At 45.4% G+C, this 15,914-nt stretch overlaps 1 protein-coding gene across 1 annotated transcript in view; it reads left to right on the top strand.

Annotated features, from left to right (window-relative positions):
• The first annotated feature begins 427 nt into the window (after positions 1-427).
• The window catches only part of CDC45 (cell division cycle 45), a 33,675-nt gene continuing 18,188 nt past the window's right edge, over positions 428-15,914 (top strand). The window contains exons 1-9 of the mRNA XM_019435618.2: positions 428-759; positions 892-951; positions 1,694-1,786; positions 3,232-3,369; positions 4,334-4,480; positions 10,295-10,350; positions 11,957-12,005; positions 13,782-13,843; positions 15,570-15,620. Of these exons, the coding sequence (XP_019291163.1) occupies positions 709-759; positions 892-951; positions 1,694-1,786; positions 3,232-3,369; positions 4,334-4,480; positions 10,295-10,350; positions 11,957-12,005; positions 13,782-13,843; positions 15,570-15,620 (707 nt within the window). The 5' untranslated portion in view covers positions 428-708. The remainder of the gene's footprint in view (positions 760-891; positions 952-1,693; positions 1,787-3,231; positions 3,370-4,333; positions 4,481-10,294; positions 10,351-11,956; positions 12,006-13,781; positions 13,844-15,569; positions 15,621-15,914) is intronic.

Here is a 15,914-nt window from a genome sequence, read left to right as displayed (position 1 = left end):
CTGCAAAAGAGAAAAGGCCAGGCAATGGCTCTAGGGCCTAAAATTTCACTGGGATATTTACTAAAATACTATTTCATAATTTTTTGTTCACTCTAGGGTAATTTGTGTAATTTTTTAGAATTACATTTTTATAGTACTCCCCTCTAGACCAATTTAGTTGGCCCCATTCTCCTTATCTACTACACTACCCAGAATGCACGTAGACCTTCCGGCCTTTGCGTCAGCCATCGAGGAAGCTGGCGGAAGTAAGCTACACATTTGCCTTCGAACTATGCCGAGAGTTTACCGAAATCGTAAACTGACGACTTCGTTCAATGTGTAAGTGAATTGAATTTATGGCGTGATTTCCTTTTCCTGGAGGGCCCAGTGGGAGGCAATAGGCTTCTCTTCCCAAACTAAAGATGTCCACCAAACGTCGGATTTGTGGGTAAAAGGGAGTCAGAACTGAAGTGGGCAACATTGTTTGCGTCTTGCTTGTGGATGACGCTCCTTTAGGAGCGGGCCTAACATTTCCAGCCCGGTTGGCGGAGCGCTAGGCCCGCCTCCAATATGGCCCAATCGGGAAGAGGGAAAAGCTGAGAACTAAGTAGGTATTGGTTGGCTTCTGGGCTAATCGGAAGAGTCCCTGTTTGGCGGGAGTCTTGACCGCCGCCGGAGCTCTTCTCTTGGATCCTCAGCGCCAGCTCTGGGTGTCCGGCCGCCGTGGCCATGTTTGTGTCCGATTTCCGCAAGGAGTTCTACGAGGTGGTTCAAAACCAGGTGACCCTTTTTCTTACATCTCGTGGCCTTGTGGGGGGGGGGGGGGGAGGATCCGGGGGAGCGGCCCTGGGAGGGCACGAGGGGCCCGCGTTCTGTTCTCTGCGTTCAACTGGCCCTCTCTTTTCCTGACAGAGGGTCCTTCTCTTTGTGGCCTCGGACGTGGACGCTCTGTGCGCTTGCAAGATTCTTCAGGTGAGCGTTGCGTACTTTGGGAGGGAAGGGCCGGGGCCAAAGGGTGAGGGAGCAGGCGGGGCCCCGGGAAGAGTTTAGGAGTGCAGGATGGGCTGGGAGTCGGCGCAGGAGGTGAGGAGCGCATAGGGAACCGCTCTTCTCCCCACCCGCCAGGAGAGAGTGCAGGCTAGGGTAAGGGGCTGGAGCAACTGAAATCTGGGGAGAGGGACTTTTAGAGGTCGCCTTTCTGGCAAGAGTATTGGGTGGGTTAAAGAAGGATGCGGCAAAAGGCAGTTAGTATTTTTGCAATAACCTGGCTGAAAAATGGTTGCATTGAAGAGACCGTTAGACCTGGAGTGGCTTCTGTGACAACTGAGGGCACAGTGGTGTCATAAGCAATATAGGAAATACAGGATTCTTTTCTCTATTAGGGAAGATCATTGGTTCGGTTTTGAATATGGTGCAATTTTTACATGACCTTTGATCAGGCTGTTGGGTCAGGAACTACTTTCCCGAAGACCTAGAAATAAAATAAGCCTCCCCCACCCTCGATGTTTTCCTTTGGTGATTTTCAAAAATTCATTAAAGTTCACAGAATGATATAGTCAACACTCATATTTCTATCACCTAGTTTCTTCCATTAACATTTTACTAAACTTATCACAGGTCATTCGTTTCTCAACCTTATTTTTTTTTTAAGTGCATTTCAAAGTAAATTGCAGACGTCCTAAATATGATAACTTTTGGAAATGATCTCTCTCAGGCTCTGTTCCAGTGTGATCACGTGCAGTATACGCTGGTTCCGGTTTCTGGGTGGCAAGAACTTGAAACTGCATTTCTTGAGCATAAAGAACAGGTATGATAGAAGCATTTTAGAGTCATTAGTCTTTTTTTTTTTTTTTTTTTTTATTCAGTTGCAATTTAACACTAGCATTCTTTCTAGGTCCTCAATAGGTTGCTTGTATGTTTAAGTATCAACTACATTAGCCAATATGGAAGGAAAAAATGAGATATATGCAGAGTGACTTACTCTCAAGTTGTAGAGACAGAATTGATAACCAAAAAAGATAGTGAATGTGGACACCGTCTAACTTTGAATTTGTGTTGCAGGCATTTCATTGTAAGGTGCTTAGAGTTTAGCAGTTTGATTTTGATATGGCCTAGTTAAAATTATGTTAGATAAGGTGGCTATTTTACATTATCTTTCCAAGAAAAAGTATCCCAGTTCCAACTGGTAATCCAGGAACATATCTTCTCCCTTTGCAATTTAAACAGTAGAGGCCAGGACTCTTACCACCTCTGCATGGGGTTATGCTGAGAGATGGGACATTTTAGATCCCACTGGATGGGACTGGAGTAGGGAAGAGGGTCTCTGGAGTCTGTGGCAACATTTAGGACTGTCCAGAGATAATCCTTGCCTGGAGCTCCTGTCATCACGGAAGGAGCTACCTGTACCAACCTGATATTTATAAGCAAAAGGTTCTCTATAGAGATAGGATATAGTAAGACTTAAAATGATATTTAGATGCTTATTAAGCATGGGGTGCCCGAGACTTGTTACAAATTTAAACCTGTACGACACTGTCAGTACAGAGAGGCAGCACAGTAGAGTGACTGAGATCTGCAAAGGCCCATTTATTTACTTATTAAAAAATTTTTTTTAATGCTTATTTATTTTTCAGAGAGACAGAGCATGAGCAGGGGAGGGCAGAGAGAGGGAGACACAGAATCCGAAGTAGGCTCCAGGCTCTGAGCTGTCAGCACAGAGCCTGACACAGGGCTCAAACTCACCAACAGTGAGATCATGACCTGAGCCAAAGTCACCTAGATGCCCCATATTATTATTATTTTTTAATGTCTATTTTTGAGAGAGAGAGAAAGCGTGAGTCGGGGAGGGACAGAGAGAGAGACATAGAAGTCAAATGCTTAACTGACTGAGCCACCCAGGTACCCCTGCAGAGGCCCATTTATGCATTTGAAGTCTTGTTCTGCTCCTCATCAACTTCTTGACCCTGTGCATGAGACTGAGTCATGCTGAACCTCCATGTGCTCCTTGGTGAAGCAGAGACAGCCACAGGGCTGCCCACGGGGCCTATCTCAAGGTGTCATCATGGAAATGAAATGGCATATGTAGTATATTAAAGCACTTCACACAGGCCAACTGTGTAAAGCCCCTTGCCATCAGGGCCTCACTGGTGTCAGGGGCTTGATATGTCTCAGCAGGACTCAGAGACCTAATATGCTGAAGGTAAAGGATCTACTCAAGGCACTTACTTCCCAATGTCTCTCTCTTTTTTTCAGTTCCATTATTTTATTCTCATAAACTGTGGAGCTAATGTAGACCTATTGGATATCCTTCAGCCTGATGAAGATGCCATATTTTTTGTGTGTGACACCCACAGGCCAGTTAATGTCGTGAATGTCTATAATGACACCCAGGTAACTAGGCCTTTGGGGCCCATGTCTTCCCCAAGTTCTATCCTTTGTCTGTACCTTTTATGCCATGGGCAACATCGCACCTGATGTTCTAAGCAAGGCATGTATCCACCTCTCCTACAAGAGTTAGACCATCCTGAGGGCAAGAATCTGGTCTTGCTTATCTGTGGTGAGAAACATAGCACCTAAGTAAGTCTTGGAGGCGCTCAGAATGCATTTTGGAATTCACTTAACCTAGAAAGTGTAGGGACCAGAACCCTGCACTGAGCCTGCCCTTGGAGCTGAGGCCCAGCCTGGTGTCATTGAATACCAGGGGATCTAGAGGCGTTAGCCCTACAAGTGGGGCTAGGGCCTGCCCTGCCCATCCAAAGGGTAGTGTGAGGACCAACAAGACAATAGTGTAAGAGACCACTGTTAGCCTAACATGGCCATGCTGTGCTTCCTCTTTGAACCCCCAGCAGCAAACATGGAGCCTGGCACAGGACAGCCACCTAACCATTCTCTGAGTTGATCCCACCCATGTTATCAAAGTGTTGGCCCTGATGTTCTCATGTGAAGGACCACTCTAAGTGAAGTCAGCCTGGAACTGCTTTTAGAGACAGCAGTTTTACTCCCTTAGGGGTCGCACACCTCCCTGTCTTCTCTCAGAGTCCAAGTTGTGGGGTGTTCATTTTGTTTGCTTGGAGTGTGGCATGAGAGGGAGTCTTTTTTCCCCAGATTTACATGACTGGATAGTTTTTTAATTTTTGGAATGTTTGCATATCGCGTGGTGCAACTCCAATGCCTCTGAGAGGAAATGAAAGCAAGAAAATGTTTGAGAAGTCTGAAATTCTCAAGTGGCTCTTTGTACAGAAGCCTTAATGAGTCAGCTCATTGGGAAATAAGATTCTGTAAGAGAAAACATGTAATGGAGAGTTTTCTGTCAATGAGAGAAGAGAGCCTTGATTGCTTTTTGTTTTAATCTTAGATCAAACTACTCATTAAACAAGATGATGATCTTGAAGTTCCTGCCTATGATGATATCTTCAGGGATGAAGAAGAAGGTGAAGAGCATTCAGGAAATGAAAGTGACAATGGGTCAGAGCCTTCTGTGAAGCGCACACGGTTAGAAGAGGTGGGTTTTGGCCTCACCACCGTCTTGAGTAACGTCGTTCCCAGAGGTCAGAGCTCAGGCTGGAGCCTTCGGGGTCCAGGGGTGGCTGGGATTCAGCAGGCACTGGTATTGACCCTAGACTCTGCTATCCCCTGGCTGCGTGGCTTCAGGCGGGCTACTGAACTTCTCTGAGCTTTGACATCCTTGTCTGTACAGTAGAATTTCATCAGATGAAATGAAACTTAGGATAGCTCAGCTCTTTGCTGAGCAATACAGAAAGTGACACCTGGGTGGCTCAGTCAGTTAAACATCCAACTCTTGATTTCAGCTCAGGTCGTGGGGTTGCAGTTTGTGGGTTCAAGCCCCGTGTTGGGCTCTGCGCTGACAGTACAGAGCCTGCTTGGGATTCTCTCTCCCTCTCTCTACCCTTCCCCTGCTCATATGCTTGCTCATGCTCTCTCTCTCTCTCAAAGTAAATAAACATTAAAAAAAAAAGGCAGCAATACAGAGAAACGATAAATAGCATAAACATCCTCTCCCTTCTCCACTCCCCTCCGGATTCTCTGCAGTCACCATGAAGGAACGACATGGATCTATGGCCCTCAGCCAGGCTCAGTCTCCAGTGGTGATTCCAGGGGAAGCATCTTGTGTGCAAAGATTAGAGTTGTTTGAGCCTCGTGAGTCTTGGGTCTGAGATGCTTACCCGATCTGGGGCCTGGCCAACAGAAGTGGCCTGCCCAACACTGGTGGCTTCTGCTACATGGAAAATTAAAGGTGGGAGGCGGTTGTTCCTCTAATAGGGCCATGTTTTATTCTAGTGTTCAGTGCTGTGGAAGAAGCTGATGCCCTCTGATTCCCAGTCCTGGGTGTCCATGCTGAAATTTGCCTCTGGAATGTTTCATCCTTGGCCTGACATTTCCCAATAAGGTGCTTTAGCAGAGCTCTTTTGAGCCATTTTGGGGATATTCAGTACACTCTGTCCATCTGAGGGGTGTGTCCTGTAAAGGTAGGAGTGTTTTCTCCTTACCTTTCCTGCCTTTGAGCCATCCTTTCTCTAGAGTTTTGTGTAGTCTGATCAGAGACCTCAGATACATTCTTAGATTCTCTTTCATCTTGTCTAGCTCTTTATCTGTTCCACTCTCTGGCCAACATCTGGTCTTTATCTTCTAATCTTTGATTTCTAACAGCTCTTTTTTATCTAAAGCTCCTTTTTGTTGTAGCATTCTTTTAACTATTAAAGAACTGCTTTTCATCAGGCTCCAAATATCAGTATCTGGGGGATTTTCTTTGGAAACATTCACGTTCTGCAGATAATAGTCTTAGAATTCTCCATCCCGACTAATAAATATATTTCAGCACCTACTCTGTGCCAGGTGTCAGTAAGGCCCTGGTGTCTCTGGGAGAGAACAAATTCCTGTCTTCACAAAGCTTCTTTTCCATTGGGGGAGATACCAGGAATGAGCACAGGTCAAGGATGGTTTCAGGTGGAGAGCTGTGTCATATCAGGAAAAATAAAGCAAGGTAAGGGGCTGGACAGGGAATGGGCTGCTTTTATGAAGGTGGCTATGGACACTTGACCTGAATGAGGAAGGAAAGAACCAAGAATATCCCTAGAAGGTACATCCAGTGCAGTGTACCCAGACACAAGGGCCCTGAGGGAAGAACAGGCAGGCTAGAACTGACGGGAGGGTTTGTCAGTAAAGAGAATGTCGTTGGTCTTGATGAGATGTCAGAACAGAACATGTCAGAGCCTCCATTGACATGCTTAATGCATCTATCTAGAATCTGAGTTTGTGAATGCTTTCTATGATATTCACATGCATAATTATGCATGTGTAACATGCATAATTTCCCACCGACTTTTTATTTTAAAAAAATTTTTGATGTATACAACACTTGAAAGGATAGTACAATGAATGCCCGTATACCTTTCATATAGATTCAACAATTTTGCACATTTGTCACATTTTGCCATATTTGCCTTCTTTTATATATATATATATATACATATATATATATATATATATATGTATATGTATATACATGTATATTTTTTTCTTTTGCTTAATCATTTGAGAATAAGTTGCAGGGGGACCTAAGTTGCTTGGTCATGTAAACATCTGACTTTTGATTTCAGCTCAAGTCATGATCTTGCAGGTTGTTGGTTCAAGCCCTCATTGGGCTCTGTGCTGACAGTGTGGAGTCTGCTTGGAATTCTGTCTCTTTCCTTCTCTTTCTGTCCCCCACCGCCCCCAGGCACATGCATTCTCTCTCTCAAAATAAATAAGCTTTATCTACTTTTTAAAGTGTTTATTTATTTATTTTGAGAGAGAGAGAGAGAGAGAGAGAGAGAGAGCATGCCTGTATGCGAGCAGGGGAGGGGCAGAAAAAGAGGGAGAAAGAGAATCCAAAGCAGGCTGCACACTGTCCGCACAGAACCCAATGAGGGGCTCGATCCCACAAACTGTGAGATCATGACCTTAGCTGAAATCAAGAGTTGGATGTTTAACTGACTGAGCCACCCAGATGCCCCTAAATAAATAGTGAGCCACCCAGATGCCCCTAAATAAATAGACTTTAAAACTCATCTTCAGGGCACCTGGGTGGCTCAGTCGGTTAAGCGTCTGACTTCTGCTCAGGTCATGAACTCGCGGTTAGTTCGAGCCCCGCATCTGGCTCTGCTGACAGCTTGGAGCCTGCTTCGGATTCTGGGTCTCCCTCTCTCTCTCTGCCCCTCCCCTGCTCATGCTCTGTCTCTCTCTGTTTCTCAAAAATAAATAAATGTTAAAAAACAAAACAAAAAAACTCATCTTCTAAGATCATTCTCCTCTATAAATGCAATACCATTATTGTATGTAAGCAATTAACGGTGTCCTCTAATATTCAACCCATATTCAAATTTCACTTGTTCCCCAGAATAGATTTTGCAGCTGCTTTTGTTTCTGAAGTGTCATCCAACCAGGGCTGGCACATTTGCGTTTAGCTATTTCTCTTGTCTTTTTTTTTTTTTTTTTTTTTTTTTTAATAAAGTGATATCTACACCCAACATGGGGCTGGAACTTATGACCCTGAGATCAAGAGTCACGCTTCTCTGACTGAGCCAGCCAGACACCCCTCTTAATTGTCTTTTCACCTAGACCAGGACCCCACTCTTTTTGTTTTTTCTTTTTTTTTCTGTTGTGTTTTGAATGACATTGGAGGCCAATCCAGTTGTCTAGTATTTATCACTTGTTTGTGGAGTACTTTTACTTGCTCCTCTATCCTTGTGTTTTCTGTAATCCAAGTTTAGGGCTACATATTTGATTTTGGTAAGTTAGCCCTTTGAGACTACCTCAACGGTATTTAAATCTTCATGATTTGTAAATATACGTGGATTCAAGATATATTCTCAGAAATATTTTTATTAATAAGAGTGTACACTCAGAGATTTAGAGACAACAGGCTATAAATGTGGAAACGTTACCTTCCTTTACTTCCCTTACTCTTCTCTGTTTATGTGAGTTTCTTATATTCTCTGTGTACATTTAGGTCCACCTCATACAATGGTATAAATTTTGCTTCAACAATCAAACATGATTCTATTCTAAAACTCAAGACGATAAGGAAAGCCTATTGTATTTACCCGTTCTTCCTTCCATCCTGATGTTCCAAGGTTTTTTCTTTTGTCATTTTCTTTCTATTTACAGAAAGTCCTTTAACTTTTTTTAGAGGCACTCTGCTGGCAGTAAATTCTCTTAGTATTCCTTTTCCTGAGAATTTCTTGACTTTTCCCTTCATTCCTGAAAGATATTTTCACAGGGTATGGGATTTGGGGTTAACAGCTGTTTTTGGTCAGTGCTTGAAAATGTTATGCTACTTCTGGCCCCTGTGGTTTCTAGTGAGAAATCTGCTGGCATTCATACTGTTTTATCCTATACATAAGATGTCATTTTTCTCTTGCTTTTTTTGAGATTTAAAAAAAAAAAAATGGGGGCTCTAATATTCAGAAGTTTAATTACGATGTGTCTTGGTGTGGATTTCTTTGGGTTTAACCTATTGGGATTCAGTCAGCTTCTTGAATCTGTAGGTTTATATCTCTTGCCAGATTTTGAGCTAGATTTCTTTGTTTTCAGACATTATTTATTCCAGGGTGTTTTCACCCTTTTGTTTTCCTCTCCTTCCAGGGCACCAATGACAGGAAAGTTAGGTCTTTTGTTGTAGGTTCACATGTTACTGTTTGTTTGTTTGTTTGTTTGTTTGTTTTTCCAGTCCATTTACCCCTCTATTAATCAGACTGGATATTTTCTATCATCGTATCTGCTGGTTCTTTCCTCTGTTCCTCCATTTTGCTCTTGAGCCCCTCTACTGAGTTTCTATTTCAGTTATTGTAATTTTCAGTTTTAAATTTCATTTTGGTTCTTCTTCATTTTTCTATTTATTTACTAAAGCTTCCTATTTTTTTCTTTTGTTTCAACTGTGTTTTTAATTACTCATTGAAGCATTTTTGTGATGGCTGCTTTAAAATTTTTTGTCAGATAATTCTCACATCTTTGTCATCTTTGAGTTAACATTTATGGATTTCCTGTTTTGGTGTTCAATTTGAGATTTTCCTGGCTCTTGGTGTGATGAGTGCTTTTCAAATGAAACCTGGACATTTTATTTTATGTTTTGAGACTCTGGATCTTAATTAAGCCTTCTGTGTTACCTGCTTTCTCTGACATCATTCTGGCAAAGGAGCAGGTGGGCAGCATGTCTCTTTATAGCCAGGTGGAGATAGAAGTTAAAGATTCTCCACTTGACCTCCATTAACCACCAAGAAGAGTGGCTCCTTGTTACCACTGGGCAAGAAAGTTCTAGGCTCACTACTTGGCCTCCTCTGATACCACCCCAGTGAGCATGTTGAGAGATGTTACAAGTGAAAGGTGGAAGTGTTACAGGTGGGAGGTATTCACCAGGGTGAGAGTCTAGGCTTCTACTTCGTCTTTGCCAAGTGGATAGGGGTGGGGCCACAGTTTTTGGTCGTGGTGGCTGGATTAGACCAATCATTGTCTAAAAGTTTTCTGTCTTTCAAGGCTGCTCTTTAGGATCCTTTGGCTTTTGTTGAGGACTTTTTTTCTCTGTGCCTGTTGGGGTTTCCAGGTTGCTGGCTTCTTCAGCTCCAAGTCTAGGATCTATAAGCAAAACAAAACAAAACAAAACAAAAACAAAACAAAAAAAAACCCCAGTGGCTGGTACGTGGAAGGATATTGGTAACATTAGTGCTTAGTGATCTGGCGGGGAAGCCAGTATGAAGTAGCTATGCACTTCTGGATCACACAGTGATGGGGATGATGGAAGGCTGGAGTGGACAGACGGAGCACATGGACAGAGTGTAGCCTGAGCAGGCACTGGGGAAGCATCTGCTTCTGTCCACCATATGGTGTCTGTAGTGCCAGTGGGCTAGAGAGGTCTCAATCATCCCCCACTTCAGTTCTTCTCTTCTCTAGGACCAGGCTGAGCTCAGGACATGGGAATGAATGACCCATGTTTTCCCTCAGGGGTCCATGTCCAGTGGCTTCTGCCTGATTGGAACCTTCTCGGGCTACAGGAGTACATTCCTGGCTTATTTGCTCATCTTTTTTTTTAATGCTTATTTTGAAGGAGAGAGAGAGAGAGATAGCACATGAGCAGTGGAGGGACCGAGAGGGGGACACAGAATCCGAAGCAGTCTCCAGGCTCTGACTACAGAGCCTGATGTGGAGCTCGAACTCACAAGTTCTAAGAACATGACCTGAGCTGGAGTCAGATGCTTAACCAACTGAGCCACCCAGCCTCCCCTATTTGCTCAACCTTTTGTTCTCTTTGTCCCTACGTCAGGAGATAGTGGCACAAACCATGAAGAGGAGGCAGCGAAGAGAGTGGGAGGCCCGGAGGTGAGTGTGTACTTCAAGCAGCACCCTGTGCCATGGAGTCTGCAATCCCTCTGGGATACCTATGTTTTCCATGGCGACTAGATACTTTCTTTTTTTTTTTTTTTTGCATTTGAGGACAATACATTTAGACAGAGAGAAAGAGATTGAGAGTGCCTGTGACCAGGGGAGGGGCAGAGAGAGGGAGAATTCCAAGCAGGCTCTGCGCTGTCATTGCAGAGCCTGGCGCAGGGCTCAATCTCATGAATCATGAGATTATGACCTGAGCCAAAATCAAGAGTCGGATGCTTAACCAACTGAGCCACCCCAGGCACCCCCAATTCAGTTAGTTTAGAGTCTCTGGGCTGGTGGCTCCAGGAGTGAGCATGTGTTCCCTGTATCGGAGAAGAGCTCTGGATCCCCTCTGTATCATGCTGTGGTCTTACAAGTGGCAGGACTGGGCTCAGAGGTCTTCTGCTCTCTGTTAGGGATAACAGCCTCTTGTCTTTTATTTTTGTTGTTTTTCCAGATATAGTTTTATTTGTAAGTTCTTCCTAAATGAGATAGATGCTAATTGTATAAAAGTTTTCATAGAAAACGTGAATGAGAAGAAAACTGAATTATCTATAATTCCTCTTCACATTGCAAATTAAAAAATTGAAGTGCTCCAGGGGCACCTGTGTGGCTCAGTCGGTAAGCGTCTGACTTCAGCTCAGGTCACGATCTCACTGTTCATTTGTTCAAGCCCCACTTTAGGCTCTGTGCTGACAGCTCAGAGTCTGGAACCTGCTTCGAATTCTGTGTCTCCCTCTGTCTCTGCCCTTCCTCCACTCATGCGCTGATTCTCTTTCTCTTAAAAGTAAATAAATATTAAAAAAAAATTGAAGCACTCTAAAATAAAAAAATGGAAAGATTATTGTAGCTTGAGGTGACCGTGCCACAGTGCCGTTGAGTTGAGTATTCCTTACTTGATCCAGTCCCTGAAAGTCTCTGCTGTTCCAGCTGAGGGCGTTGTACTTGGCTACTCCCTCATGAAAGGACAATGAAAATATATTTCGGGAAGTGCAATGAAAAGGAAAGTGAATATAATCCATATTCAATGATTGGAAGAGATTCTGGCTTTGAATCAATCTTCCTGGGGTATCCATACTTGTGTATTTTTTATGTGATCATAACACGCACCTAATTTTGCATTGTTTTTACTTAATCTAACCATTTTTGATAGTTCCAACACTTTTATGACTTGCATTATACTTATATGGCCAATCTCCTTTTCAAACTGGAGGTTACTTCTGGTATTTTGCCATGACAAATAAGGCTGCAATGAACAATTGTGTTTGTGCACATAGTGTTGTCTTGCTTGTTCCTTTGAATTGTTGTCTTAGGATAAAAGTGGGATTCTAAGATTATTCTATGCCATTTTACTTCTTTCATTGCCACAAGCCTTTTATGTCAATATTGCTCCCTTTCCTGCATTGCACATGTGTACTCTGAAACAGTCCATAAGCGAATACAAAGAGTACTGTGACTTAATGTGTTTCTTTGATTACTGTCAAGTTTTAGCATTTTCCAAATGTTTGTCTTCCTTGTACTGCTTCCTGTTGAAGAACTGCATTTTATGTCATTACAGAAGAGACATCCTCTTTGACTATGAACAGTATGAATATCACGGGACGTCGGTATGTACGAATAGGTGTACTTCACCATAAAGTTCTGACTCAAGGGTCAGTGACCTAAAACATGAGGAGAAATGAGCATATGTTTTAGAACCACAAAAGCCTGGGGTGCCTGGGTAGCTCAGGTGGTTAGATGTCCAACTTCGGTCCAGATCATGATCTCGCGGTCCATGAGTTTGAGCCCCGCGTCGGGCTCTGTGCTGACAGCTCAGAGCCTGGAGCCTGTTTCAGATTCTGTGTCTCACTTGCTCTCTGCCCCTCCCCCGTTTATGCTCTCTCTCTGTCTCAAAAATAAACGTTAAAAAAAAAAATTTTTAGAACCATAAAAGCCTGATTTGAATCTGAGCCTCACAACTTCTGCTGTGTGACCTAGGGCATGTGGGGGGCAGCCTCTCTGAGACTTAAACTTTTGTTCCTCCATAAAAGGAAGAGAACAGCCGTCATTTCAGAGGCAGTTGTTAGGATGATCCTGCACACCCAATAGGTGCCCAAAGGACAACAGCTATTATTTTTGTTCACCATCAAAAATACAGAACAAGTCTGTGTTTATAATTACCAAGGCCCATCACTGCATGTGTTATGGAACAGAATTTCACATGGAAAACCTGTGTTGACTGTGGCAGGTATTTTTTTGCTTTGTTTTGTTTAATTTATTAAAAAAAAATTTTTTTTTTTTAAGTTTGTTTACTTATTTTGAGAGAAAGCATGCACAAGCAGGGGAGGGGCAGAGAGAAGGAGAGAGAATCCTCAGCAGACTCTGCATCATCAGTGCAGACCTTGATGCGGGGCTTGAACTCATGAACTGTGAGATTATGACCTGAGCCGAGATCAAGAGTCGGACGCTTAACCAACTGTGCCACCCGGGTGCCCCTGACTCTGGTACTGTTGAGCAGAGCTCAAGGCTGTAAGGATCCCTAGAAAATTAGTTTCCAGTAAAATATGTGTTCAGTGTTAGCATTTGGCCCTGGGACCTTGAACTCTGAGTGCCATATTTCCAGTATCCCTTTTAGTATCAAGGTCTCATTGTCCTTTGAAAGATCATCTTTTTCCCTCTCTGCTCTGCCCCAGCACATGGAAAATTCCAAGCAGTGGGAGGTGGGTGGGGCAGCAGTCGCCCAGCTCCCTCCAGATTTGTGAATCATTCCCTTGGAAATCCTCTCTGGTGGGCAGCCCAGCATCGCACAGCCAATGGGACTTTAGAATCTTCTGGTCAGACACTGATACCCCTTGTTGTCTCCTACCAAAACCCAGACTATGCTCACAGGGAGTTAGTTGCTTCTGTCTGCAGACAGCCCTGTTAGAAAGATCTTCCTCACAGAGGTCCGGAAGCACCCTTCCTCTTTAACGACCAGGTAATGAGAACCAAGGCCCTGCTTCATCCAGCCTTCCTGAGAGTGTGTGTAAGCCTGCCAGCCAGCCAGGAGGAGTGTGTGGACAAAGGTCCCTAACCTCCTGGCTTCATTGCCTCCCCAGGTATCACTGAGGGACCCAGTGAGATGTGTAGAGGCACTAGCACAGTGCTGTACTCAGGTGTTCTCCCTTGCATGATGAAGTATGTACATAGAAATGACTAGTTAGCAGAGGAGACCATGCAGATGACTTGAGTTCCTCTGTCTTCCTCCCTTGGTTTGGCCTGGAATCCACCCATGCTTCCTTCCCTAGCTGGGAATACCTTCGATCTTTAGGGGCTTGGCTGGGATCCTGGACAACCCAGCCCTGGTGCACACCCTGCCTAGGAGCACAGCTGCTTTGGACCTCAGGCTTCTTTCTTTCTTTCAGTCAGCCATGGTGATGTTTGACCTGGCGTGGATGATGTCAAAAGACTTGAACGACATGCTGTGGTATGTAGGCCCCAGTCAAGACCAGTGCTATGTGGGGCTTCCTTCTCCAAGTAGCTCTGTCCTTCCACAGTGAGAACAGGGTCTGGAAGAAGACATCACTGTGTGGTCCCCACCAGGAACATTGGACACAACCCCTTTCTGGGAATAGGCATAGCCCTGGTTTTCTTCCTTTGAGGCTTTTGTCTGCATACAAACTCCTAGGGGAAATGTAGGGAGCATTGTTGGGTGCAGAGGGTCAGGGGGTGGGGCCTGAGTGCAGCTCTAACCTTCCCACCCTACCACTCAGCCTTGCTGCCTCGTAAATTCAGGTGACAGTAGGAGTGGGAGATTTGAATATGGCAGCCCTTGTCAGGCAGCTTTGCTTCCCTGGCGTGCTGTGAAATCTGGTACAGGAATAACCCTTAGCCCACCTCTGAGTTTGCTGCACTGGCTGCAAGCAGGAGCACCCAGCACATTGGGGTGCTGTACACAGGTTGGTTTAAAAACTAAACCCAGAGTCTGAGGAAAGAAAATACAGGTCCGGCCTGCTCCACCCCCTCGGTCCTCTGCTCTAGTTCTGGTTTTCTCCACTACAAGATGAGGAGGGGATATTCTTTCCAGGCCTGAGCCCGTGGTGGGGCTTGTAATGGTCTTTGCTGAATCAGGGTTTTACGACAGCTGGGGGCTGGGGCAGGACCAAAGCCCTGGTTACACCTAGGCCCCAGGGTGCTCTGTCATCACCCTGAGCAGATGCCTACCTGCCATCCTCAGGTTCAGCTCTCTTAGCCTCACCTGCACTCCCTGCTATGTGCTTGGGGGCACCCTTGACGGCCCACTCACAACAAGTACCTCCAGTTTAGCATTGATGTCAGAATATGCCCCCTTGAAATGCCTCCAGAAAACTCCAGATATAGCACAAGAACAAATGCAAAATAATCTGATACAAAATATATGCATGGGAAGGTTGGAAGGAGGAAAGGGTGGGCTTGGGAAGACGCCCCATGGTGGCATGTTTTGAAGAAGACCTTCTGAGAAGGGACTCACTGCACTAACAGATATGGTGGGGTGCTCGAATGTCCTGCCCCCACGTGAACCTTCCAGGGCCTCTCCATCTTACTGCTCCCAGCATCTTTGACTATTGGCTCTGGTCCCAGAGGGGGTTATTGAAGGACGCTGCCTGGGGACTGACAGAGGGTAATACCTGAGGTCCTGGTTCCTTCTGCCATGGGCTGGCCATGGTCCTTGGGGAGGTCAGGCCAGCTTGGGCCTCCATCATCTCATCCACAAAAGATGAGCTTAGAGACAGGACCTTGGAAGGCTCTTAAGAGGCCTAAATTCTGTGACTCTATGTCCTGCCACTTCATACCAGGACAACAGACATGGACTTGATGAGGGTCTGTTGTGGTGTAAGCCATATTGCAGAGGGGCAGGTGACATGAGGGGCTTGGGGGTGGAGTGACACACCAGGACCCACCAGCAACTGAGCACCGAGTCTGCTGCAGCTCTGCTCCAGAAAGATGAGGGTGGAGAGTGTTGGGGTCAGCCAGCTCCCAGAGACCACGTCAGGCCTGCCATCCTTGCCCTGGGAGAGCTCCCTCCTGTGCACCAGAAGTTCCCACTGCTGTGCTGCTATGCTGGGAGCCCTGAGTTGGCTCCATAACCTTCTACCCTGCAGAGGAGAGACTGTCGGGTGGTGGGCCTGGCCAGGCCATGCTCCTGTGAGCTTTGTTGCACTCTTCTCTTCCAGGTGGGCCATCGTTGGACTAACGGACCAGTGGGTGCAAGACAAGATCACCCAGTAAGGATGCACTCAGGCTGTCAGAGTTTGGCCTGTGCTGTGGCCATGTGCATGGCCTGGCTGCAGCCCAGTTTTGCAGTGGGAAGATGGGTGGCAGAGCCCTGATGAGGAGGGGGCTGGCCTTAGGCCTGGATCCTTGTCACCGAGGAAGGGCTTAGAACTAGGCCTTGTATGGATGCTTCATCCACCCTCGGGGAGCCCAGCAGGTGGAGCCAGAGGTGAGAGGAGGGAGCTCAGTATCCTGGCTCTCCATGTGGTCCTTGCAAGGTAGACATGGGGGCTCTGGGAGGAGGA

The sequence above is a fragment of the Panthera pardus genome, unplaced genomic scaffold (genome assembly GCF_024362965.1).
Source record: "Panthera pardus isolate Hobbes unplaced genomic scaffold, ASM2436296v1 HiC_scaffold_15, whole genome shotgun sequence".
Lineage (NCBI taxonomy): Eukaryota > Metazoa > Chordata > Mammalia > Carnivora > Felidae > Panthera > Panthera pardus.
This window is presented reverse-complemented; position numbering and strand designations above follow the sequence as displayed.